General features: G+C 46.9%; 2 protein-coding genes and 1 pseudogene across 4 annotated transcripts in view; 2 read left to right on the top strand and 1 right to left on the bottom strand.

Moving 5' to 3' along the window:
- Nucleotides 1-2,882: 2,882 nt before the first annotated feature.
- Nucleotides 2,883-26,907, top strand: part of Rasa3 (RAS p21 protein activator 3) — a 126,403-nt gene continuing 102,378 nt past the window's right edge. The window contains exon 1 of the mRNA XM_021239342.2: nucleotides 2,883-3,022. The gene's annotated coding sequence lies outside the window, so the exon portion shown is untranslated. The remainder of the gene's footprint in view (nucleotides 3,023-26,907) is intronic.
- On the top strand, nucleotides 2,904-25,409 carry LOC106010575 (serine--tRNA ligase, cytoplasmic pseudogene; annotated as a pseudogene). The gene is made up of 2 exons (XR_015443856.1): nucleotides 2,904-3,022; nucleotides 16,465-25,409. The product of XR_015443856.1 is annotated as a serine--tRNA ligase, cytoplasmic pseudogene (transcript).
- Cfap97d2 (CFAP97 domain containing 2) lies at nucleotides 3,018-25,532 on the bottom strand. 2 transcript variants are annotated; one of them, XM_004858480.3, is made up of 4 exons: nucleotides 25,400-25,532; nucleotides 11,572-11,652; nucleotides 10,722-10,840; nucleotides 3,018-10,451 (listed from the first exon to the last, which is right to left on the bottom strand). In XM_004858480.3, the coding sequence occupies exons 1-4, from the start codon at nucleotides 25,475-25,477 to the stop codon at nucleotides 10,445-10,447; spliced, it is 285 nt and encodes a 94-aa protein (XP_004858537.1). In that variant the 5' UTR covers nucleotides 25,478-25,532; the 3' UTR covers nucleotides 3,018-10,444. The 2 variants fall into 2 exon arrangements, with proteins under 2 accessions (XP_004858537.1, XP_087049320.1); XM_087193194.1 differs by lacking the exons at nucleotides 3,018-10,451; nucleotides 10,722-10,840 and having other exon boundaries at nucleotides 10,959-11,652.

Here is a 26,907-nt window from a genome sequence, read left to right as displayed (position 1 = left end):
TTCTTTTTGTTGGATTCTCCCCTTTGCGTTTAATTTCTTGTCATGCTTGATGGATTCATTCTGCTGGGCTTTCTGGGGTTGTGATCTTCCTTGTCTTTTCCTAGGATATTGTCTAAAATTTTTTAGAGTGGTAGTTTGGTATTCATGAAGTTCCTAAGGTGCTCTTTGTCATGAAAGAATCTTATTTCTCCATCAGTTTTGAAAGATAGTTTTGCAGGGTATATCAATCTGAGTTGGAGGCTGTCTTCCTTTAGGGCTTGGAATATGTCACTCCAAGCTCTTCTTGCCTTGATGGTTTGTGTTGAGAAGTCTGCTGTGATTCTGATGGGCTTTCCTTTGTATGTGATTTGTTTCTTTTCTCTAACTGCTTGTAGAACTTTGTTCTTCTCTTGGGTTTCTGGAATCTTAACAATTATATGCCTATGTGTACTTTTTTTTTTATCAAGGCTAGTTGGAGTCTTGTATGCCTCACTTATCTGTATGTCAAGTTCTTTTCCTCTGCTTTAGAAGTTTTCTTCCTTTACTTCTGTGAACAGGTTTTTTATGTCATCTGCACTCTCTTCTGTTTCTTTATTGACTCCAATCAGTCTTATGTTATTCTTTTTTGCATTGTCTAGCAGCTGCTGGATTGATTTCTAATGGTCCCTTACAATTTTAAAGCAATTTTTCTTTTCCTGGTTACTAATTGCAATCTTATCTTCTATATTTGAAACTCTGTCCTCACATTGGCTCATTCTGCTGCATAGACTTTCAATGGAGTTTTTAATCTCCTGGAACTCTGTTTGCATCTGTTTTATGGATTCCATTTGTTTCCTATGTTGGGATTCTATCATGTTCCTCAGCTCCTCTCTAGATTTATTAATCATGTCTTGCACTATGGGCACAATCTCTGCTGTTATCTGAGAAATTATTTCTGATTTCATTTTTTTCAGATCCTCTTTTGTTGCCAGTTGAGGGAGTCCAGGTGGTTGAGTATCAGAGTGTTTCATCCCGTTTCCCTTTGGGGTTGCTGTAGGTGATCTGGAAGTCTGGTTTTGAGGTTTGTTTACGTGTCTTCTCATTTTGATGGGGGGGGGTTGCTGCTGGCACCCATACAGCTCACCTCCTCTGTGCTGGGAGCAGTGGTACGTTGGCCCAGGAGCCTACTCCTCTCCTCTGCACTGGGAGCACTGGCATGTCAACCCGGAAGCCTCCTCCTGTGTGCTGGGAGAGGTGATACGTCAGCCCGGAAGCCTCCTCCTCTGTCATCTTTTGGGAATTTAAACATACATACCTTTTGGTTAAATATTTCTAAATATAATTTACACAATAATTATACATAAAGATATATATGAGCTAAGAGAATTATCATAGTTTCACTTGGAGTAGTAAAAAACCAAAATCTGATTTCTATAATTGGAGACTGAGTAAATAATGTCACATTTGTAAAAAAGTGCTTTGTATCTGCTAAATAAATGGGGCATGGAGAAGACCTTTCCATGTCACATGATGCAGTGAAACCAGGAATGTACAGAAAACAGTATGATTCCAAGTTGGTCTGAACAGATTTGCAAACATAATGAATAAAATCAAAGTTCACCCATGAGTTGCTCCCAGAGATCACTTCTAGAGTGCCAGGCTGAGGAGAAATATTCCTTTTGTAGTCACATACTCTGTAACAATGTCTTATTTTTTACAATAGCAAATACTGGCTCTGTAATTAAAATCAACTTTGAAATAAAATGTCCAAGTTTTCAATATACATTGCAGAACAGACTACATTTTCCAAATGCCTTACACTTAGGAATTACTTATCACTTATACATCTTTTGAAAGGTACTGATTCTGTGCTTCAGGATCCTAGAAGAAATGTCCAGAGCAGCAGCCAGGACAGCTGGGACCCTCCATGTCCTACTTGGCCTGGAAGAAAGCATCAGAAGAGGCAAGTCTAGTGTCTGTGGGGACAGCAGGGACCTGGATGACCAGGTGCTGCTTTAAGGAGGTCAGCACAGGTGGGGCATGCACTCCACAGGTTGTTCTGGGTGAGGGTCTATGTCCTGGAGATTGGCCAGCATGGGGTCTATGCCCTTGAGTGTGGTCGAAGTGGGGTCTATGTCCTGGAGTGTGATCGGGTGTGGTCTATGTCCTAGTCTGCTCAGGATGGGGTCTGTGGTCCTTCTTGCCCCAGGAGTGGTCTTTATCTTGGAACATTTATTAAAATTTAACATCTACCCATTTTTCCCTATGATGGACTGGATTTCCAGGAACATGACCTGCTTACACATTTCACAGCATCATGCTGCCTGTACAGGTAAGGAGAATGAATGGAGATTTAAAAGCCCCTCAGCTAATTTGATTCACTGAGACAGTTACAAGCAGAATAATAATAGCAAAATTAAAATCTCATTTTTCTTTATTCAGAATTATGATTTTGTCCAAAATGTAGATGAGATGAAGATGCAGTGTAGAGTGTAACTTAATGACAAATTCTTTCAGATTACTAATTTTCTTTGCTGTTCTGCTTTCTGTGTGGGACAGGTAATTAATTCATGTTCATCACATGATTTTTTAAATCAGAGTTTGTGAATACACTGTGCCCAAGTTATTATTTTCTTTCCATTTATTTATTTATTTATTTGCTACTGGGAATTGTACCCAGAGCCTCTGCACTGAGCTACATCCACAGCCCTTTTATTTTGAGGCAGGGTCTCCCTAGGTCACTGAGGTGCCCAGGCTGGCTGGAACTTACCATCTTCCTGCCTCAGCCTCCTGAGTGCTGGGATCATAGGTGTGCACCCCACGCCCAGTTTTAAATTGCTATTTTCTTCAACTCTTTCCCTACAGCCTATAATCAATAGCTGAGTTTTGGTTCTTCCATTTCTCTGTAGGTTTGTGAGGAATTAGGAGAATTCCTGTTGAGTCCTTATGGCCCTGTGATCAGGTCGTGTGGCTTCTTCTTGGAGAACAAGGTGCCCACCGTACCTCAGCACCAGCAGACTGGAGTCTGATGACCCTGATGAAAGGAGATGGAATTCAGATACAGGTGAAGCAAGTGTAGATGCCTTCCATTGTGTCCCTGCAGTGCCTGGGGTCCTTGGAGACCTGGCCTGGGCTCCTCACTGGTACTCTGCTCACACCTCTCGAACTCAGTGCCATGGCAGCAGGGGTATGAGCCTTTCCGGAGTGATTGCATTTCCTCTCTGCCCTCTGTGAGTTTCCTGTTTCCTCCTGTTTAGGCTCCTGGAAGGAGCACACCTGTTTCCTAAAGTGTGAGCGAGGTCTAGGTGGCGGACACTCCACTCTGTGCTGGCAGAGGAAGCAAGTGCCCAGAGCTGCAGGCCGGGGATGGTGTCTTGCTGTTAAAGCCATTTAATGAACCACTTTTACCCAGTTTTCTGGTCAGGGAGAGAAAATAAACTCAGTCCCTGCACTCAGGGCCTCACAGCAAGCTGGGGAAGCAAAGGCAGAGGGGCTTAGGAGGTGAGGACACTGGACGCTGCTTCCCCTGAGGGAGTGGGGGCTGCCGCCAGGCTCACCAGCAAGGAAGGGGGCCAGGTGTGCTGATTTTTCAAGGTCTTTAGGCAGCTCCAGGGTCCGATGTTCCTTGCACACAATGGGAGCCACCGAGTGGCTTCAAACCAAGCTTGGACACGAATTTCAGAAAGATCTCCTGGAGACAAGGTAGGAATGGATGGGAGAGAATGAGTGAGAGTGGGCATCAGGTAAGAGATGGCAAAAATGAGCAGAGCAGGGGCAGAGCACAGGGTGGGTTAGCGACTGGTTAGGAGCAGAGATTTGCTGGGTTTGTGGGCAGAGCCTCAGGACATTTACTGGATACATTTTTGTGGGGGTATTGAACTCAGGACCTGCACACTGAGCACATCTCAGCCTTTTTTATTTTTTGAAACAGAATCTCACTAAGTTGTTAAATTACCCAAGCTGGACTTTTGATCCTCCTGCCTCAGCCCCCTAGGGAGCTGGGATGACAGGCGTGTGCCACCATGCTCGGCTTACTGGGCACTTTCTAGGAGCTGGCAGTGTCCCAAATACTTTGGACATATTGATCTTAACTATACCAGACTGCATCCGCTGTTCCACTGAGAGAAACACTGCTGGAGACGAGGCACAGCAGGCCTGCAGGTACTTGCTAGGTTGTGTGTCCTGAGTCAGTACTTGATTCTCTCCTTTCTGCCCATCATAACCTTGGGTGAGGCACTGCCACGGGGAGGTAGGAAGCGGAAGAGCAAGTAGAAAGACACCCCTGGGCGTGTCTGTTGATGCTACAAGAAAGGTCAAGTATTAGATTGGATCAAGCACCTAGACACTCTTGTAGGTCAAAACAATGAAAAATCAGCAATTTCATTCAACACAGAAAGAATAACACTGATGAGTTCACATGAAAACTAGTACAGAAAGACGCCCATGTTGGCCTCATTTATAAGAATGAGGATTCTGAGTCGGTCTGCCAACCTGAAAACACAGAGCTGGCCAAAAAGCAGGGGCCCAGTCACACGGCTTTGCCAATTCCATTAAGATGACTTTTGAGAATACGTTTCTTCTAGGTGTAAGCCTTTGATTTAATGTCAGCTGCAAGAAGTCAGGATAGAAGATTTTATGTGAGGTCTAATTTTAATGACACTTTTGTTTTTGAGACAGTCTCGCTGTGTAGCCCAGACTGGCCTTGAACTCACGATTCTTCTGTGTCAGGCTCCCCTGTGCTGGGATTTCAGACATGTGCCACCACATCTGGCTGCTTAGCTCTTAATTTATGTCTGTGTGCAAAAGAAATTAACTGTCAGGAAAGACAGGAAATAACACAAAAAATGATCTCTATACAATGAATAATTTTGATTTTTCTTTGTGCTATATGAATGTATATTATAATCAGAAAATTATTTTTTAAAACAAAATAGTTTGATGAATTTTGCAACTGGAAGCCATTGGTGACTTCATTTGGTTTTCTAGTCACTCAACAAATATTTGCTAACCACCGTTATATCCCACTGTGCTGGGCCTCAGTATGCAGTGGCGGACACAACAAAAGAAGCCTCCATCCCTGAGGTGTGTTGGGGTGACAGGCAGAGAACAGGCTGGCAAGTAGCGGTCCCAGATGTGAGCCAGGATGTGTGCTGTGGGAGGGCCAGGAGTGTGCCTGGTGTGGGGCTCAGGGCCCGCAGCATGTGGCATTTGGGCTGGGCTGAGAGCTGTCAGAGATTGCCAGCCTGAAGCATTCCAGACCCATCAGGTCTCACGAGGAAGGAGCGTTACGGGGAAGGTGGGTATCATGTGGTTGGTGTGAGCCAGCACTGTCACCTGGCCCAGGCTTCCTTGCAGCCACCTTCTCTGACCCAGGCACATCTCTGCTTCCTTTTCTGACCCTCTGCTCCTTGAGGGTTAGCAGGGTACAAACCAAGGAGTGTGTGTGCCTGGGCCTGAGTCTGACCACACAGAGGTGGCTCCTTTCACAAGGACAGTGTGTTACCCTGCACTTGTGGACAGCCTTACACTTCCATCTGCTGGGCAGCTGGTGCTGGCTTTACTTGTCCTCCTTCATTTACCAAATTCATTTACCAAATTCTACTTAGAGGTAGAATGTTTTAAAAATTTAATGAGTCGCGGGCCGGGGATTTAGCTCAGTGGTTCTGGTGCCTTCCTCGAAAGCGCAAGGTCCTGAGTTCGATGCCTGGTACCAAAAAAGAAAAAAAGAAAAAAAAAATTCAGTGAGTCATGTTTAACCCCCCCCAAGGCTAGGGTTGTAGCTCAGAGGCAGAGCACTTTCCTACTGGTTCCGCCTCCAGCCCTGGAGGATGAGGTGGTCTGTGTGTGATCGTGGATCTGCGATTCGTTCTGAGTATACCATCAGTGTCTCCGCTGTTACATTGGTTGCATATTTTTTGAGGTATAGTTTATATTCATCACTTCTTTGATATTATGATAGCTGCTCTACCTGCTGTCAGGTCCTGTCATTTAATACGTTAACAAACAGACACAAATATTATTTTTATCATCATTTAAAAGTTATTTTGGGGCCGGGGATTTAGCTCAGTGGTTCCGCCACCTGCCTTGCAAGCACAAGGTCCTGAGTTCGATCCCCAGTACCAAAAAAAAAGGTTATTTTGGTGTTGTACTTCAGAGTAATTGGTTGCCTTAACATTGCCTTTTTTGTATTCACTGAACATGTGGCTTTCAGAGGAGTCTGTGGAGTTACCCATTCCACAGGCTTTGGCCAGAAAAACTGTGCCAACTCCTCATGGGAAACCTCACGTTGGAAATATGAAGGTGCTCATTGCAATGCTAGCAGGGATAAGGGCTGCCTTACTGCATTCTGTGGATGGCCTGAGCACCCGAGTATGTTAACCACCTCTCCATGACCACCCTGCAGGCAGGGCACAGGGGAGCCCTCCTGCAGATAAGAAAACTGAGGTGCAGAGGGCCACACAGCCACAGGTCCCAGTCAGAGGGAGAAGCAATGAGCCTGCATCTTCTCGAGGTCCCTGGCTGTCAGCTCTACCCCAGCTTCCACAGAACATTGAGATGACTGGCAGCCACAGAGAGGTTACTGTTGATCTCAGACCTCTGTTTTCTGAGGTAAGCCTCTCCTTAGTTTCTGACCAACTTCCCCTCTTAGAGGAGGAGTCTGGGATGCTTTTGTACTGAGCTCTGGTATAAAAGCCAGGCTGAGATTCAGAGAGACCACCTGGCCCTTGGGGAGTGACATCCATCAGGCCAAAGGACAGCAGGCATCCCAGGCATGGCTGTGGCCTGCAGCAGCAGCTGTCGTTCCACACCCAGCCCTTCACGCACCTTGCAATCAGTACTGCCCAACGGGTGATCAAGGATCTGCTCCAGGACATGTGCCAAGCCCGTCCATCTGGCTGCACAGAGTGAGGGACTGCAATGCAGGGCAAGGTGTCCCTCACTCTGGCCAGGCTCTGGCCAAGGACATGGCTGCTGTGCTGCTCTGATATTTGCAGTCTGCACCAGGCTCGCTTTCTGTTTTTCTTTGTCTCCTCGGGGACACTGGACCTGAGCAGGCTCCTTTATTTGGCACTTAAGTGTTTGTCCTCTTAAGACAGGATCACCTCCAGGTCCCACAGTCACACATCGTAGTCAGGAGGTGCCATGCACGCTGGCTCTGACTTGGCAGCAAAGCAGGTCTGGATCTGAAGACCCTGCGCACTGCTACCTGCAGCAGGTTGGTGAATAAGCTGCGAGCCTTAGAAGGCCCAGAGGTGATGAGGTGCTTTATGTGACTTGTGCTACTTAAGACAGCTTCACCGAGATATAGTGTGCATACCATACAGTGCCACCATCCAAAGTATGCAGTTACATGTCAGTATGCACAAACATACTGTGCACACCTATAATCATTGCTCAACGGGAGGCTGAGGCAGGAGGATTGCAAGTTCAAGGCCAGCCTGGGAAGCTTAGTGAAACTTTGTCTCAAAAAATAAAATAAAGTGAAAGGGACAGGGAGTGGATCTCTGTGGTAGAGCACTGGGTGCAATCTCCAGTACCAACGAAAAGAAAGAAAAGAAAAGAAGCCCCATACCCTTGAATTATCTATCAACCGTTGCCCCACCATATCCCTCCCTGCTTATGTTGCTATAGGCTTTCCCATCCGGGCTGTCTCCCTTGAATGGGATCAGACTACATGTGGGCTTCTATGCCTGCCCCTGGCACCTGGCAGCATGTTTCAAGGGTCTGTCTGTGTGGCGGCGTCATCAGCTTCATGTCTGTCCATGTCTGGACAGTATTCTGGTATTGGTTAGGCCGTACTTTATCATTTCATCAGTTGATAGGCATTGGACTATTTCTACCTGGGCTGCTATGGTTACTGCTGCTGTGAGTATTCACATACAAGTGTTTGCATGGACATGTGTTTTCATTTCTCTTGGCATTTACCTAGGTGTGGAATTCCTGGGTCATACGTGAGTCCAGATGTAGTTGCTTGAGAGGAATGGCCTCACTGCCTTCCAAATGGGCTGCACCATGTTCCTTTCCTACCACCAGGTTCTGATTTCTTCACATTCTTGCTAACATTCAGTACTATCTGCCTGCTTTTGATTATGGCCAACCTAGTAGGTTCAAAACGAGAAGCAGAGTCCTCTGTGTGTTTTGGGGTTTTTTTGGTACTGGGGATTGAACTCAGGACCTTGTGCTTGCAAGGCAAGCAGCGGAACCACTGAGCTAAATCTCCGCTCTGCTCTGTGTGGTTTTGATTTGCATTTCCCTGATGACTGATGAGGTCAGGCATTTTTTCATGCTCTTATCACCATTTGTATTTACTCCTTGGAGAATAGTCTGCTCAGATCCTTTGCCCATCTTTGAATTGTCTTTTTTGCAGTGAACACTGTGAGCTCTTTATATATTCTAGATACAATTCCTTGTCAGATATATAGTTTGTAGATATTTTCTTCCCTTTTGAGAATTGTTTTTTCACTTTCTTGATGGTGTCTTTTGGAGCACAAAAATTTCAATTTTAATAGTCCAATTTATCTGTTTTTTCTTATTGCCCATGCTTTTGGTGTAACAGCTAAGAATTCATTGCAAAATCCAAGGGCGTGGAGATTTACTTCTGTTTTCCTAGAAGTGTTTTATGGTTTGGCTCATATACTGAAGTCTGTGATCCATTTCAAATTAATTTTCTATATGGTGGGAGACAAAGGGCCATGCCATCTTTTGCATGTGGACATCCAGGTGTCTGAGCACCATTTGTTGAAAAAGATGATACTTCTCCATTGAGCAGTCTTGGCATCTGTGTTAGCCAGCTTCCCATCTCTGTGATAAAACACCTGACATAAACAACTTTAGGGAAGAAAGGCTTACTTTGGCTCATGGATTCAGACTTTTCACTCTGTGGTCTGCTGGGTTCATTACTTGGGGCTGGAGGCAAGGCACAGAGAGCATCATGGCAGTGGAAGTGTATAGAGGAGGGTGCTCACCTAGAGGTAGCCAGAGGTAGAAAGAGACAGAGGACCCAGAGAAGAAGTGATTGGAGACAATGTATAGTCCCCAAGGCCACATTCCATTACTGCCTCTCTGGGGATCAAACTCAGGACCTTGCGCTCTCCCTCTCTTCAAGTAGGCCTTACATTTATGGGCCGTGTCTCTTCAGCATCATGTACTGACTTGGTCCCTTAGTGGAGAGTTGGTGGAGACAGGAAACAGTATACACTACAGATGTATTCTTGACAAGAGTTGCCAATGTCTGTCCTCAGAGGGGCTCCTTTAACCCACCATGGGGACACATTGCTCACTGAGACTGGAGTCACTCATTGGAGTCAGCACACCAGGTCTAATGGAGCTGGACACTCTGACTTGGGCCCAGTGGGGCTACCACATTCAGGCTTGTGCCTGGAGCTGCACAGTGAACACCTGGAGGAGCCAGATGGAGGGTCTGGCTGTTTTGCAACTCCACCAGGTGGTAAGAAAGGTGTCTGTAATGCGGAAGGCCATACTCCACACTCCAGGAGTGTGTTCCAGCATGGGACCAGCTAGCGTCAAGGTCACGGGCCAACCTTGGGCCTGTGGTCTTACTTTGGCTTCAGTGACCAGCACTTGTCATGGGTCATGCCTGTCTTTGTCCATCCAGAATGACCTGTCTGCTTCTATGGAGAGCAGTCCCATGCCTTCAAGGGGAGCCCTTGATGTGTGAACTCACATCCAGGTGTGAAGGGGCTGTACTTGCCAGGCCATGGGCTGCAGACTTCCCATGTGGGGGCCCTGCCCATGGTTCACCATGGCCCTGGGCCTCTGGGTTACAGATTCAAGGCAAACAGCACTGAGCAGTGCTCTTTATAGTCGGGGTTAGATATGTGACTTAGCAACAGAAAGTGATTCCAGCTGTCCTGTGCACGGGGTTCATTCCTATTACCCCACCCTGGCCCTGAGCCCATCAGGGACCATCTCTGAGATTCGAAGCTGGTGGCTCTGCTTGGGCATTTGGATTAACCCAAGGACAGGACTGTGTGCGCTCCACTCGGTGCCCTCCCCACAGCACTTCCTGCCTCCTTCCTGGATCACACACCCTGGGCTTGAGGCTCCACTGTTGATTTATTGTGATCTGGAAACCACCGTGAACTGTGAGACAGGAGCAGGCTAAAGGCTTTTAAATGTTCGAGTGCTTCTGTGAACAAGACCTTCAGGCAATGGTCATCATCCCCACAAGCTCGCACATAAAGGGAGTGATGTGAAGCCCCAGGAGCCTGGAATAGGGCTTAGGGCTGGGTGTTTGCAGGGTGGGCTGCAGAGGCACACAGGCCTTGCCCCCCTAGCTCCTCCAAGAACAGAGCTCCAGGGGCCAGGTCCTGCTCTGAAGCCTGACAGGGACTTGCCAGTGCTCCTGGGTGAGATGACACCTTTGGGGACTGCTCAGCCTGAGGTCGTGGCTTGGGCACACCTTGCACTGCCATGGTCTAGCTGCAGTCTTGGCCAACTTCTGCCTCTTCAGTGTGCCTCACTTTCACCATCTGTGCAAGAGAAGAGCAACAGCGCCACCTCCCAAGGGTAGAGAACCACGTGGTGCAGTTTACAGCAGCTCTGATGAGGGGACCCTTTCTTACAGTGACTGGGGACTAGGATCGGGGAGGGATAGGGTTAGTGGGGCGTTGGTTCAGGCCACTGTGGGAGGCACCCCCAACATAGGATTCCTAGAGGATGGGAGCCTCTGCTCTTCAGTTCATCTGCTTCTCTCATATCATGCCCTGGACCCTGGCAGGGGGCGGGAGCCTCTTTCTTACCTCCCGTAGGTGGAGTCATTTTGACAGTCAGTCTGTCCCCTGGTCCTCATGATGGTGGCCACCTTCTCCAGGAGCAGGCGGTTATCCCTGTCAATGGTAGAGATCCGCTCCTCCTCCATCTGTGGGCAGAGGGAGTCTAAGGGAGTGGAGCTTCCTTTCTGCACATTTGGCCCTGTGGATCCTGCACCCGCCTAGCTGCTGCTGTCAACAGAGGCTGGGGCAAGAGCCATGGGCTAGGATGTGCCAGGGTGGAGCCATAGGAATAGCAAGGATTTGCGGTGTCCCCTAGAATTAGGTCGTTCTCTAAAACTGACATGCAGCCATCATGCTGATGAGATTATTTCATATTTTAAGAGAGATGATAGACATACTTCATACTATGCAGGAGAAGAGGATGTTTGAACCTGGGGAAGGAATGTGCCCTCCATTTTAAGCTTTTGTGTTGGCTGCTCTGCTGGTTTGCTCAAGCCCGACTCGTCTGTGCAGCTGATGACATTGTTACCCAAGGGGCACAAAGGGGCAGATGATGCATGGCCATGGAGACATTGCTATGAGCAAAACCATGAAGTTCTCACTCAGAAATGGCCTGAACTTCAGAAATAAATGTTCTGAGGTGGCCAAGAAATATTCCAATCTAAAGCAATGATGCCAAGTAACAATTCTGGGTTCGGCTATGTAAGTGGCCACTGTGACCAGCTGTCTTGTGTCTCAGACATGATGGAGCAGTGTGAAGCCCAGTGGAAGACATGCAGGACTGGGTCACTGATTCCAGATGCCTCTTCCTCGGGCTGTCTAAAGTCCACACATATGGGAGACTAAGACATTGGGTGAGGGGAAGCTGAGCAGTTACCTTGAGCTTCTTGAGCTTCAGATGGAGGTGGTAGAAAGTGGGGGGCATGCAGGTGTCCACCAGAGGCTGGGCATTCTGGACCTGGGGTACAGAGCAGATGGTGAGGCCCAGGACTGGTTCAGCAGATCACTGAAGTGGGCTTAGCTGTGCAGAGTTTAGGGTACAATGACTGGGGACACTGTTAGTTATGGAGCCAGGGTTCCAAATCAGCTACACTAGAAAATTCTGAGAGTTCTGATTTGAAATAGAAAGGAATGTTGCCTGGAGAGGATGGGCAGCCCAAAGAAAGTTTACATTCCACTGGAGAACCTAGTGAGTACAGTGTGAGGTATGTAAGTGCTAACAATCACCAAACTATCTTGTGCAGTATACTGCAGGACAGCCTTCGTGCAGTGAATCAGAAGCCCTCCATGGATGAACGAAATGGAGGAATCCCATCCTGTGCCATCACCACATTGTCAGCAGTACTCAGAACCAGTGCCCTCAACGCTAGCAAAACAATCTCTCCAGTGTGTGTTGTTAAAAATTGTGCATCTAAGTGAAAAACACTTATTTTAAACTTACTAGACTAGATCAGTGATGCAAACCTTTTAGAACTTTCAGTGACAACGAACATCTAGCTGAGGCATGCATGCCATAGGTTCGCCACCCTTGACTAGATGCATGTGGTCTGTGTGTATTATTGTTTGCAATAATAGGAATCCACTCTATTGAAGATCTTTGACTTCCAGAACCTACAGCTGATAAGAGAACTGCAGTGCAAATCAAAGCACATCTAAAGGACAAGGTACAAGACCACACCCATGGCCCGATGATTGATGGACAAAGGCCTGATGCAGTGAGGTATCAGGAGGGGCAGCATGTGGGGTATTCTGGGACCACTCAAGGAGAGGCAGCAGTGGGCAGTGCTGTGGCCACCAACTCTGTCCCTGTGCAGGAAAAGGCAAGACTGAGGCAGGCAGAATCCGTGGTGTAGAGTTGGCAGATGTTGGTCTGGCTGTGAGGTATGGATGGGGCTGGGTGAAGGGAGGGGAAGACAGGTTCCCATGACCCTGGGGATACCTGGTGACCCCAAGTCAGACTGAGGTGGTGAGTGAGGTTGGGGCATAGATGCTGTAGGATAATCTGGTTCACCCTGTGGAGCTCCCAGAACATGTGCTCAGGATCTCGAACAGATTTAAGACTCACCACTGTTATTAGAGATACAACCCTAGCTTGCCTCACTGTAGAGCAGTATCGACCATGCTCGAACAGCCTGTCTCATGTCCCATCTACCGCTGACACTGGGCACTGGGCGAGCATCTTCCCTGGGGAAGGGCTGGGGTGGATGTGGAAGCCATCACGGTCGAGATCAGTGTGGGCAGCGTCAGTTGGCCAGAAGGAGGGCAGCCCTGCAGTCGCCAAGTGAGCGCAGCTCTGTCTACGCAGAGAGAACCAGGTGCCAGCAAGACCGATGGACAGTACCAATGCCACAGAGGCACAAGGGCCATGGTGCTTCCAGCCTCGATGCTTGAGAAAAACTGGCCCCATCACTCTGTCCTTCGGTCAGGGCTGTAAAGTCTGCGTCTATGTATGAGGAAACATCAGAGAAACTCAGTGTGAGGAGTGTTCTAGAAATAAGTGCCCTCTGTTCTTAAGAAACGTCCACATCACGGCAAACAAAGGACACTTGGAGGACTGTGCCAGGTGTGAGCACCCTAAACAGATGGCACAAGCAAACCAACGTGTGGCCTGGGTTCTATGCTGGGAGGCGCTGGTGAGGGCGTCACAGGGCGATTCGGAAGCTGGAAGTGGACTGTGAAACTCACGTCCAGGCCTAAATTTGGAAACGGTGCTGTGGTTATGTAAGAGAAACTTTTCTTCCTGGAAAATATGTGGTGAGGGATAAAAAGATACTGTGTTCAACCTGCTCTCAAATTGTTCATAAATAAATAGAGAGAGATTGAGAGAGATCTGGGTAAAAGTTAAAGGACTTGCACTTAGTGTAGTATTCTTAGCACAGTCCTCTAAACTTGGAAGTTGCTTTGAAATCAAAAGGCCATTGTTCATCTCTGCTTGCTCCAGCTCCATGGCCTCCATCTTCCAGGCAGGCCCTCCCCCGGAGTCAGCTTGTCCTCCCATGTCTGTTCTGGCCCACGATGAGTGTTCCTGTAATCCACACCTTGTGTTATTTTGTGTTTTTAAATATATGGAAATAGTATCTGACCATAATCACCAGTCTGTTCTTTCTTCACTCAAGATTGTGTTTTAAACTAGTGCATAAAATTTCAAACATAAACAGAAATAGAGGAAGAGCATGATGAAGCTGGCTCCTCTCACCCACTGCCTGCCTCCAAGCTCACAGCAGAGCAAATCCAGGACGCCACAGACTTCCATCTGCTGATACTTTAATATGCGTTCCCAAGAGATAGGAAGTCTTGTCAAAAACATGATTTCTATCCCATATTTGCAATAAAAAATGGCGATGGTTCTTTAACCAAATACCTAGATGCTGTTCCCATTCCTGCTGTTATCCCACCCTGTCTCCTCCCTCCTTTGAATTAGGCTACAAGTAAAATTGTCCATACACTGCAATTGATTGATAGGGATCCATTGAATGTAGTTGCCCCACTACCCCACCCCCAGAAACCAGATCATTTGCCCTGTAGTTTTTCAGTCTGTACCTTGTTGATTGCATGCCTGATATTTCTGTAAATTGGTATTTAGAATTTTTCCCCTTGGCAAGAATAAATCATGGGTGGTTCTGTGACATGGTACCAGAAGGTACCAATTTCTGCTTGTTGTATTTTGGGTCATGAGGAGCAGTGGATGATTCCAGATCCAGTACTTGATTGATGATGCAACTTGATTGAGGTCGAAATATTCTAATTCCATCATTCATTCTGCATTTATTTGCTAAAATACTACAAAGACAAACTTTGCCTTGGCAGGATAAATGCCAGGTTCTCTTTATTTGCCAGGTTTTGAAATAGCAATATTTGGTGTGTTTATGTCCAGGAGGTCAGCTGATCCCATCTTAGGCCAGTGAGAGCCTGTTTCTCAGCCCGGGTCTCCTTGTCAAAACCACAGTCCTGGTGCACCTCCTGCATTGCAGCCCATTTTTTCTCTGACACTGAAATCCCTGTTTCTGAGTAATACCACCAGGATGGCTTTCTCCTCCCTGAAACACAGGAGCAGAACTGGCACTTCCACCAGTAGTATGGCTATTGACAATGCCTATGTCCTTCTCAGTGCTCTGTTGTTGGGGTCTCACTGCAAGTGTCCAAGTTACTGAGTTTAAAGGCAGCTGGACTTGTTCCTCTCAGTGTGGTTATAGCATGAGTTGTACATACACTTCGGTTCATTTTGTTCTCAATAGTTAGGAATTCTTTTAAAATTTAATTTTGCTTTGTAATATGTAAAATATTTACATGGTTCCAAAGTCAAATCTGCTGAAAGCTTCTTTCCCCAAGACACCCAGTTTCTGTCATCTTCACCCTGTTCCCAAGTCACAGGTACCCAAGTTTTACAGCTGCTTCTTGTGTTTCTAAAAATGTAAGGATATATGTATATATATAAATATATACACTTAGGGGTTGTGTGTCTCATTTCCATTCCCTCTGTTTTAGACAAACAGCATGTTTACACATTTTTGGTTTTTTTTGGTACCGGGGATTGAAATCGGGTCCTTGCACCTGTGCAGCAGGTGGCGAAATCACTGAGCTAAATCCCTGGCCCTACACATTTTTTAAAAAATTACTTTTTTTGTTAAATGGCATATATTAATTAGTCTGTTTTTTATTACTATAATTAAATAACTGAGGCAGGCCACTTTATGCAGCAAAAGAGGTTCACTTCCGATCATGGTTCTGGTCCAAAGTCCAAGGGCTGCATCTGACAATGACCTTCTCACCGGCAGAGTCTCCAGGCAGCACAGGCACCAGGTGGCAAGAGACAGGGAGCTCAGCCTGTCTTCTGGTCTCTTCCTTGCCTTATGAGGCCACCAGACTCAGTCCTGGGAGTGATCACCTACCAAAGGCTCCCTCTAAACACCTCAGTCAGACATAGTTTCCACCCTCTCAACACCTCGCCATGGTGATTAAATCCAACACACTTGGCCAGGGGACACTCACACCAGATCCAAGCCATAGCAGTCACTCCACAAAGGACTCACAGTGGTACATGGAGATGTTTTCTCTTCCTTTTTACAGCTGCATAGTATGCTACTGTGGGAAGTTTTCTAACTTACGCAGCTTCCTATTGATGGAAATTTAGATCAGTTTCAATTTTGCTATTACAAAAAGAGAAGCTACAATTAGCATCTTTTGCAGTTTGCTTTTGTGTCTTTGCCAACTACTACTGCAGTTTTATTAGATGTTGCTTGCCTCCTGCTATGCCCCACTGCATGCCCATCAGCACATTGGGATAGCACCTCGTTCCCCAGAGCACCATTAGCAACTTCTGGGATTTTTGCCAAACTCATGGTTGAGAAACTGCACTAGAGAGCAGCTTGATTTGCATTTCTCTAGTGTAAGTGAAGTTGATAAACCTTTTAAAGGTTAAGAGCTACTTGTAATTCTTTAAACTTACCTATTTTCATATGGGACAGTTTGCATTTTTCTTATTTTTAGTTCCTGGTATATAAGGGTAGTAACTCTTTATCTGCGATATAAGTAAGAATTATTTTCCCAATTTATATTTGGGGTTTTTAACTTTGCTTATTTTTTGTGCCTTGCAAAAATATACCTTTTAATTTATCAATTTTTTCTCTTCTTACTTCTGGGTTTTGAGTTATGGTTGATAAAATTTTCCCACTCCCAAGTTACAGGATAGTTTCCCCATTTTTTCTGGTGGTACTTGTACGGTTAGTTTTTATATTTAAATCTCCAATCCATGTGGAACTTGACCCTACAGAGTGTGTGTGGTGAAGATTGCGTTGCTTACTCTTGGAGGCCATGGTGAAGCACGGCTGGGGTCTGGGTCTGGGAAGCAACTAGCCAAGGGGTTGGACAGTGGACAACATGGCAAGGGCAGCAGAGCCTGTGGGACATGGCCTCAGAAGACGAACAATGAAGTGCTGCCCTGGGAGGTGCAGAGAAGGGGCCTTGCAGAACCGAGACCGTGGATGTCCAGCCCCCAAGCTTGAGAAGTGAATCTGCTACTAAAGCCACTGGGGCTGTAGTGATTGCTGTGGCAGCTCAAGTGACAGGACAGTGAGGACCCAGTTTTATCTCTTACAATATAAACACTCCAGTTGTCCAGTGTCACCTTTCCCACTGGTTTGAGTTGCTACTGCTATGGGCTGAATGTTTGTGTCTCCCAAAGTTATGTTGAAATCCTACCCAAGGGTGATGGATTTGGGAGGGGCACCCTTCGGGAGGTGACAAGGTCAAGATGCAGAACCCCTTTCAATGGGAAAAGGGGCCCAAAGGAGACCCCAGTCTGGACACAGTAAGAAGCCATCTATGAACTCGAAAGTGGGTGCCCACCAGACACTGTATCACCAGTCCCTGAACTTGGACTTCCAGTCTCCAGAACTGTGAGAAATAAACTTGTCTTTTACCAGTGATGCTGCTTATAGCGCTCTGTTGTGGCAGCCCAAGCAGACTAAGACATTGCTGTGGTCTCAATGTGTCCTGGGAGTTCACGTGATGGAAACTTTGTCCAATTCCGCTGCTTGGGCAGGTGGGGCTCCAGGACTGGATTACACTCCCAGAGAGAGGGCTGCAGGAACAGGGTCCCTCTCCTGCTTTCTCTATTTGAGGGCACAATGTTCACCCCTTCTTGCCCTTCTGCCTCTTCCCACAAGTCCTGTGATTGAGTGATGTAGGACAGAAGAAATGCAGGTAGGTAGAAGGAGACAAAATTATAACTTTAAGAGATCTGAGGAGACAGGTCAGCATGCCGGCACAGTGCATCAGTCACAGGGTGGCTCCTGCGGTAGAATCTTTACTTCCTTGAGTGTTGGCCCTGGAGAAAGGAAGATGGTGCTGGATCTGGATTTGTTTCGAGTGGATAAAGGAGGGAACCCAGACCTCATCCAAGAAATGCTGAAGTGCTTCAAGGACTCGTGGACCAGCTGGTGAAGGCAGACAGCGAGTGGTGACGACGCAGATTTCGGGCTGACAACTTGAACAAGCTAAAAAACTTATGCAGCAAGACAGTTGGAGAGAAAATGAAGAAAAAAGAGCCAGTGGGAGATGATGAATCTGTTCCTAAGAATGTGTTAAACTTTGATGACCTCACTGCAGACACTTTAGCGAGCCTGAAAGTCCCACAAATCAAAAAAGTCCGACTCCCCATCGATGAAGCCATCCTAAAGTGTGATGCAGAGTGGTTAAAACTGGAGGCAGAGTGGTTTGAGAAACTTCGAGAGATTGGGAACCTTCTGCACCCCTCCGTGCCCATCAGTGACAATGAGGATGCAGACAACAAAGTAGAGAGGATTTGGGGCGATTGTACAATCAGGAAGAAGTTCTCTTGTGTGGACCTGGTGGTGATGGTAGGTGGCTTTGAAGGCAAAAAGGGGGCCATAGTGGCTGGAAGTCAAGGGGACTTCCTGAAGGGATCCCTGGTGTCCCTGGAACAGGCTCTCATCCAGTTTGCCCTTCACACCTTGGCAAGCTGGAACTACATTCCCATTCACACCCCCTTTTTTATGAGGAAGGAAGTCATGCAGGAAGTGGCTCAGCTCAGCCAATTTGATGAAGAACTTTATAAGATGATTGGCAAAGGCAGTGAAAAGTCTGATGACAACTCCTATGATGAGAAAACACCTAATTGCTACCTCAGAGCAGCCCATTGCTGCTCTACCCTGGGACGCATGGCTGCGGCCAGAAGATCTGGCCATCAAGAACGCCGGCCTGTCCACCTGCTTTCACCAGGAGGTGGGCTCCCATGACTGCGACACTTGTGGCGTCTTTCAAGTCCATCAGTTTGAGAAGATCGAGCAGTGTGTACATCACCGCACAACAACAAGTCATGGGAGATGTCTGAAGAGATGACTGCCACTGCATAAGAGTTCTACCAGTCTTTGAGGATCCCTTACCACGTCGTGAATATTGTCTCAGGCTCTTTGAATCATGCTGCCAGTAAGAAGCTCGACCTGGAGGCCTGGTTTCCAGGCTCAGGAGCTTTCTGTGAGTTAGTCTCCTGTTCAAATTGAATGGATTATCAGGCTCACTGGCTCCGAATCTGATATGGGAAGACCAAGAAGATGATGGACAAGGTGGAGTTGGTCCACATGCTCAATTCTACGATGTGTGCCACTACCTGGACCATCTGCACCATCCTGGAGAACTACCAGCCAGAGAAGGGCATCATTGTGCCTGAGAAATTGAAGGAGTTCATGCCACCAGGGCTCCAAGAACTGATCCCCTTTGTGAAGCTTGCACCCATTGACCTGGAGCCATCAAAGAAGCAGAAGAAGCAATATGAGGGCAGCAAAAAGAAAGCAGCAACAAGAGATGTCACCCTAGAAAACCAGCTGCAGAGCACGGAAGTCACCGATGCCCGAACATTCCTTCCTTGAAGTTTGCCAGGCTTCATTTCCATCTGCTGGGATCTCAGAGGCTGCCCAGGAACAGGATGGCCAAGCACCTACTCATCACCCGCCCATCTGACTGCATCACTAACAGGAACTGTCTGCCATGCATGGCACAGGTGTCCCTGTCTCCTCGCGTGGGCATGGGGTCCACCACTGATGACTGATGAAACCGTGTAATAAAGCATCTCTTGGGAGGGGAAAAAAAATAAAAAGAAAAAGAAATCTGTGGCTTCAAAACACACCATAGTTACCCCAGATTATGATGCCTTTGCACCCCTAGGCTGTGTTTTCCTTCCAGGCTGCTCATATGTAAATTCCTGAGTCTTAAAGATACAATCAGTCCATAAATTTTTTTACCTGTGTTTTTCTTCTGATACTATAAATACACAAATTCCACAGACCACCACTCTCAAAGAAAAAACACTCTTAACTGGGTACCATGCCTCTAAGCTTCAAACACATGCAAATGGTTTGCATTTTAATCTAGTTGATAAAGTCAGTTTTTGATTTAGCACATTAACAAGTAAAGGATATGAGGCATATAAATAATTCAAAGACCTAGCATCTTAGATATCTGTCTTGAGGGTACCCCAAGACCACACAAACGGACTGAATCCCAGGCTACAATGTACTTCACCCTTGAGTGCCTTACTCTTTCCCTTCAGGCATATGCTTCTTTGATTCTGCCTAGTAAATCTGCCTGCATCTCTCACTGATGCATCCTGAAATGCTTTTCCCCAAGGAGAGTCAAGAACCTCCCTGCTGACTCAAGTATCAGCAAGAAGGTCCTCACCAACACCACAGCTGTGCTTGGCCTCAGCTTACAGCCTCCAGAAATGTGAGCCTAGGGTTCTGTTCTAGCCTATGGTGTTCTAAGACAACACTGCTTTCATTGTATTCTAATTTTAATTTGTGATCAAGTCTACCTGAATATCTGCTCTGTTCTTATTCATGCTCAATTTCAGTGTCTGAACGATGGAGGCATTGCAGTATTTTTAATATTTAGTACTATAAGCTAGCTTCCTCTATAATTATGCTTCTTTTTCAGTGTTTCCTGAGAATTGTTATATGGCCTTTCAGATAAGCTTTCTGAGGAATGTGTCAAGCTTCAGAAAAAAAAAATGGATACTTGCATCTAGATTTCATGAGGGGCACACACCAACTCAAGGGACAGTGACATCATGGTATCGAGTATTTCTCTCCAAGAAAATGTAGCTCTTTCCTTTTGGTCAAATTGCCTGTGATGGCTTTCAGGAATGTTTTTACTGTCTTTTTATATAGCCGTGATATTGTGAAATATATATTTAGTCTTCCTCTTCTCATTTCCTGTTACACAACTAAAATTCTTGGGCCGGGGATTTAGCTCAGTGGTTCCGGAGCCTGCCTCGCAAGCACAAGGTCCCAAGTTCGATCCCCGGTACCAAACAAAACAAAACAAAACAAAATAAAACAACTAAAATTCTTGGATTCTTCAAAATGATAAGTATCTTTGGGCGTGCTAATGAACTGACTGGTGGCTGGGGCTCCTGGTTACTTTGCAAATAGAAGAGGGCTGGTATTTCAGTGCCACCCCTAACCTCCCAGAGGAAAGAGGGGCTGAAAGTTAAACTGATCACTTATGGTCAATGATTCTGTCAAGCATTTCTATATCAGGAAGCCTCCACAGAACCCCAAAGGGATAGGGCCGTGGAGGATGGCTTCCAACAGCTGCAGGGGTGGAGGATCCTGGGGCCAGGGAGCTGGAGAGGGCACGGGAGCTCTGCACCCCCTTTCCCATGCCTCTCCTCCATTTCTCTTCCACCTAGCTCCTCACGGTGTCCTGTGTAATGTCTTTCACAGTAAGCGGGCAGATGTAAGCATTTCCTTGAGTTCTGAGGGCCACTGTAAACTGCCACAGAGGAGGGGGCTGTGGGAGCCGGACCCACAGCTATCAGTCAGAGGTACGGATGACAACTGTCCTGCACCTGGATGGCACTTGAAGGAAGGTCGTCTTGGGACACAGCCTGTGGATCCAATGCTGGCTCCAGTAGAGGGCGGCGGAACTGAATAGAACCAGAGGAAGCTCAGCCCATGTCTGCTAGAGAACCGTGACAGAGTTGGTTGTTGGTAGGAAACCTTCACATCTCGGGGGGTCACAGGGTTCTGTGCTGTGAGAGTTAGTAGGAGAAGTGAAGCATGTGTTTTCCTACCCTTACTATAGACTTGAGCATTTCTTACTAAGTTTCTGCCTGGTATTTCAGTCTCTTTGTTACTATTGTAAACAGGGTCTGTCTTCCATTTTGTCTTCACTTCGGAACAAAAAAGCTCATTACCCATTTTCTCATATAGGTCTCTTACATGTATTTTGTTAGACTTATACCTAAGTATTTTATTTTTTGGATGCTAATATAAAGTTATTGTTTTAAATTTCAAATTCCACTTGTTCATTGCTGATATGTATGAAAGCAATGGACTTTTTGTGGGATATTTTTGTTTTGTTTTTGTGAAAGAGTCTTGTTATGTAGTTCAGGCTGAACTTGAACTCACTCTGTAGGCCAGGTTGACCTCAAACTTAGGGCAATCCTCCTGCCTCAGCCTCCTGGGTGCTGGAATTATAAGCATGCACCAGCACACCTGGATTTTAGCAATTGATTTTTATTTAGTAATTTTGTACTCATTTAATTGCTTATTACTTCCAGAAGTTTTTTGTTGATTCTTTGGGATTTTAAAAATAGGCAACCAACTGATTTGCAAACAAAGATAATTTTATTTCCTTCTTCCCAATGAATATGTCTTTTATTTCCTTTTCTTGACTTACTGCATAGAACTTCCAGCAGAATGTTTAAGTGGACTAGTTAGAGGAGACATCCTTGCTATGTTTCTGATCTTAGGAGGAAGCTATTAGTTTCTTACTATTGAGCATGTTGTTAGCTGCAGATCTTTTGTAGACAATCTTACTCAAGTTGAGGAAGATCCCCCCTATTTCAAGTATACCAAGACTTTTTGGAATTGGTATTAGATTTTGTTAAATACTCTCACTACATCTGATGTGATCATGTGATTTTTTTCCATTTTTTTAATCTATTGATATGATGGATTACATTGACTTATGAATAATGGCTTGCATACCTGGGATACATCCCACTAAGGTGAAGTGTTTATTTTTATGCAAGTTGGTTTCAACTTGCCAGTGTTTTGTTGAGGATTTTTTTCATCTATGTTCCTGAGATATATGGTCTGTAATTGTCTCGTAATGTCTTTGGGTTTGGTTATAAGGTAACGCTAGCCTCATGAAATGAGTTAGGGAATATTCTCTCTGCTCCTACCCTTTGAAAGAGGTTGTAGAGAATTAGTATAATTTCTTCCTTAAAATTTGGTGGAATTCACCAGCTAGCCTCTCTGGACCCACAGCTTCCTGTTTCAATTTCTTTTATAGGTATAGGCATATTCAGTTTGTTTAATTGTTCCTGGGTGAATTTTGGCAGATTGTGTCTTTGACAGAATTGTTTCATTGGTTTCTTCTCTAAAGCTCAGTCTTTACTTATGTAGACTAAGCTTCTGACCTGATTATCTTCCTTTCTTCTAGAGAACTTATTTTAATGTTTCTTGCTGATATCAAATTCCTTCAATTTTTGTGTGTCTGCAGAAGTCTTTTTTTTTCATTTTTAAACAGTTTTTCAGAGTACACAATTTTAGTCACCCCGCCCAGCACTTGAAGTACATGCTCTTCCTGCTCGCATGGTTTTTGAGAAGTTGCATGTAGTTCTTATCTGTGTTCTTCTGTAGATAAGGATTTTTCCTCTGGCTCCTTTTAGGACTTTTCTTTATCTCTGATTTTCTGTGGTTTGAAAATGCTGTTACGTATGTGTACTTTTTGGACATTTATCCTTTTGATCATCCTGAACTTCTTGGATCTGTGCTTTAGGGTCTGGTATCAGTGTGGGAGAAATTCTCATTCATTATTTCTTCTAGATTCCTCCTCCCTTGCTACAGTCTTTGTGTTACACCTTCCGTAGTTCCCTCTTGGCTTTGGATACTATGATCTAGTGGGCTTTTTCCAGTCTTTGTTCTCTTTGCCTTTCAGCTTTGGAGGTTACTATGGTTTGACTGTTTGTCCCTCTGAAATTTCCCCTGTAATTCATGTGGAAACTCAATCTCTCTGTGGTGGCCTCAGGAAGCCAAGACTTCAGGGCAGTGAGGGAGTGCTGGGTCTCTTTCCCCACAAAGGGGTCACAGCCGTTACAAAAGAGCTTCAGAGGGCTTGTGGGGACAAATGCAGCAACATGGCACTGCCTTGGAAGCAACCCATCAGGCGCTGGACCTGCAGGTGCTTGATCCAGGCTTTGCTGCCTCCAGAACTGTGACCAGTAAATGTATATTTTTTGTAAATTACTCAGCCTGAGGTACCTTATTATAGTGGCAGGAATGGACTGAGGTGGATTTTCACTGATACATCATTCAGTTTAGAGGTCTTTTGTCATGTCCAGTCTGCTAATGAGCCCATCAAGCGAGAGGCCAGGTGGGATCAAGAGGAAGCAGGCATTTCTGATGGAGACAGCTGGATGGCAAGGTGGGGCAAGTCCGTGTGGGGTGCAGCTGGCCTGGCTGCTGCACAGGGTGTGGGGTAGGAAGAGCAGTTTTAACACTAAGGCTCTGGTTGCTGTGAGTCATGTGGCCTAGAGGGGGATTTGGAGGCTCCACAAGAGGCACAGTGTCCTCCTCCCTGTTGCATTTAAATCGCTGTGTTCCCAGGGATTCTCGGCCAAGCTAAGACGACAAGCTGCCTCTGACATGCGTGCCTTCTGTCTTTACATCACTGGCTGCATGTGGGGTGGAAGAGCCTCACTCTTGGTGGATCCAGCCGGTGCTTGGCCTCACTTTTCTCCACCTGACCATGCTGCCCCTCGTTCAGTGGGACCTTCAGTCTGGGCCAGTCCTGTCCTGCCCCCTCCCACACGTCCTGCACCCCGGGGACAGCCCTGCTGCCTCCTGCCCTCTTGAGGCCCCAACTCTGCTTCCTCAGCACAGTCCTGCAGGCTCCTCCTGCCGGGTGCCCCTGCCCTGGGCCTCAGCTACCACCCTCTTCACCCAGAACCCCTGCTTTCTAGCTTTCTTGGTCCTCTGCCCACAACTGGTCCTGTGACCTGTGTGGCTGCCTGTCCCTGTGCTGCTCACCTATCTGTCTCTATTTCTGTCCCTCCCAGGAAGACAGGATTCCTTCTCCCTCAGTGTCTCTCTGGACGGTGGCTTCTCCAGCCCACATGCTCTACTTTGAGCCATGAGCTGTGGGGGCGCCAGAGTCCCTGGTGTGGCCCAGGCTCCAGGTCTCTGGGATGTTGCAGAGCTGTGTGCATCTGTGCTGTGATTCTATGTGCCCCAGCCAGCCTGAACTCAACCCTACTGCCCCAGCTTCGGTTTCCCAAAACAGCCATTCAAGACCTCTCTTGCATCACTCACATAAGCGGGGTGGCACTGACTGCCTACCTCATGTGGGGAGCACTCCAGTCCCTGGGATAAAAAAGAATAGCACAACACCCACGAGGCACAATGCTCATGGTCACCCAGAAAAGCAATGCTAAGGAGGATGTGCCACTGCCACATCCACCCTCTCCAGAGCCCCTGGTGACAGCTCCATGTCCAGTGGTCTCTGTTGGCTGGGGCATGGTCACTGCTCACAGAAGGGTGAGGCGGGTGTGCAAATCCTGGGTATATGTGTCTGTCACATGGTGGTGCGACAGCCAAGAAACCAGAGTGACAACGATTCCCTGAGAGGCAGCCTTGGACCAAGACTTCAGGAAGTGAGGGCAGCCCTGCAGGGAGCCTAGGAGGCTGGGTGCAGTGCCCATGGGGCCAGGGAGGCTGGGGCTCCCACTTGCATCCTCTTGGCTCAGCTTCACAAGCAGCTGGGACTACAGGTTTGTGCCATCACACCTGGCTGCAAGCTCCCTTTCCCGAGAATGTCTGCAGCCTTGGTCCACACAGACCTGGACTGAACACAGAGTGAGCAAACGACCCTGTGGGGGTGTGTGGCAGTCAGGCCACCTATCCTGCGCCACATGGAGACAGATTCGAATAACATCTATCTGTCCTCGTGGGGTACAAGGTAGCTTTCAGGGCCTGCTAGTGTGCAGTTTTGGTAGGTAGAGCACCCTCAGGTCTGTTTTAAGTTGCTCTTGAGCTGTGTGTGAACATGCTGTCGCTGGGGACAGGCTGGTCCTGAAACGTGGGAGGCCTGGTAGGATGTTAGGAAATGTTCAAGCCCCCTCATTTCCCAGTCTGCCTGCAGCTTTCATTCCAAGCACCGGCAGGTGGGTGTTGTCCTACCTTTGCCCGGTGTTCCCAGTAGGCCTTCTCCCAGTCCCGGCTGGCACAAGGGGAAGTCAGGCGGGGGGCTCTGTGCATCTCCGCTGCCCTACTCTCTTCAGAGAGGAGCAGCCGGCCGTGCAGCCAGACAGGGTTGTCTACGTCACGTGATCGTTGCCATGGTTCCCAGGCCAGGGGAAAGAGCGCTAGGTAGTTTTGGCGCTTAGGCGCCAGAGGAGGGAAGAACAAAGAAGGACCCTGCCTTCACTCCAGTGCGCATGTTTTCGTGGTCCTGAATAAGTTTGCTTTGCTGTTGTGATGACAGCTGCTCAAGTTCCCAGCTACAGGACAGGAAAACACGGAAGAAGGAAGAGCCCGCGGGAGTCGCTGGGCCCAGCTCCTTCCTGGCTGCCCCTCGCCCCTCCCGGCCTCCCTCTCTCTCCTCTCTCTCTCTGGCACTCTTTCCTTTCTTAATTCTTGTCTTTTTGTAGGACCTCCTTGTTCATTTGGGTCTTATTTTTGAATCATTTATAATAAATTGGACAACTACAAAATATTTTTATTTGTAGCATACACGGCAGATTTACACTGAATAGTTTTCACCTGACTTGAGGATCCGCTTTAGAGATTTTAGGCTTTGGACTTCTTCCCCTCTCCATTGCTTTTATCTGGCTGCAACAGGCTTTCCTGAGCTGATCAGTAAGAATGACACAGGGCGGGGGATTGAGCTCAGGGGTTCTGGCGCCTGCCTCGAAAGCGCAAGTTCCCGAGTTCAATCCCTGGTACCAAAAAGAATGGCACACGGTGTTGCATTCACTGTCCTCTAGAGACCACAGGCACCGCTGTGGAGATAACACAATGAGAGGAACTGGCTGGGACAATTGTCAACCTGCCTCTCAGAATCCTAACCTTCGTAACATAACAGCATCCTTTGCATAAAGCTTTGTCCTGCAGAGCCGCTGGACAGACAGGACTCACTGCTCATAACTCATTGTTATGCTCTGCATGTGCACAGAATTGGGGCATTTTGTGAGAAATCATTCCACATATTAGTGTGTCTCAGTGGCTGCCAGGCTGAATAAACTTCAGCCAACTTTATTATTATTATTATTTTGGTACATGGGGATCGAACTCGGGTCCCTGTGCTTGCGAGGCAGGCAGCAGAACCACTGAGCTAAATCCCCGGCCCTCAGCCAAGTTTAGATCAACTCAGATGAGGGAATAATGTGATGTGAACGAGATTAAACCCTAACCCTCTCCTGACGAGCTGTTGGCAGCTGGGCCCATTACACTCAGCTAATGATCTTCACATGGACTGTTAATGTTGGAAAGTTTGGCAGAAGACTTTGTAGGCTGAAAGTTAAAAGGTTGCCTGAGATTTTGAGTTATTTACTTTAATATGGACTTGTTCCCAAGCATTAGCTTTTAGAAAACTGTGCTTCTACAGTAGAACATGGAGGTAAGACTTGCTACCTAACAATACAGCCAGTATCTGAAGATACTTAATTAAGGTTTCTTAGCCTTATAAA

The sequence above is a fragment of the Heterocephalus glaber genome, unplaced genomic scaffold (assembly GCF_053883595.1).
Source record: "Heterocephalus glaber isolate CG9 unplaced genomic scaffold, H.glaber_assembly_v1.0 deba00001579, whole genome shotgun sequence".
NCBI lineage: Eukaryota > Metazoa > Chordata > Mammalia > Rodentia > Bathyergidae > Heterocephalus > Heterocephalus glaber.
The sequence above is the reverse complement of the archived record's forward strand: the minus strand, read 5'-3'. Positions and strand labels throughout refer to the sequence as shown.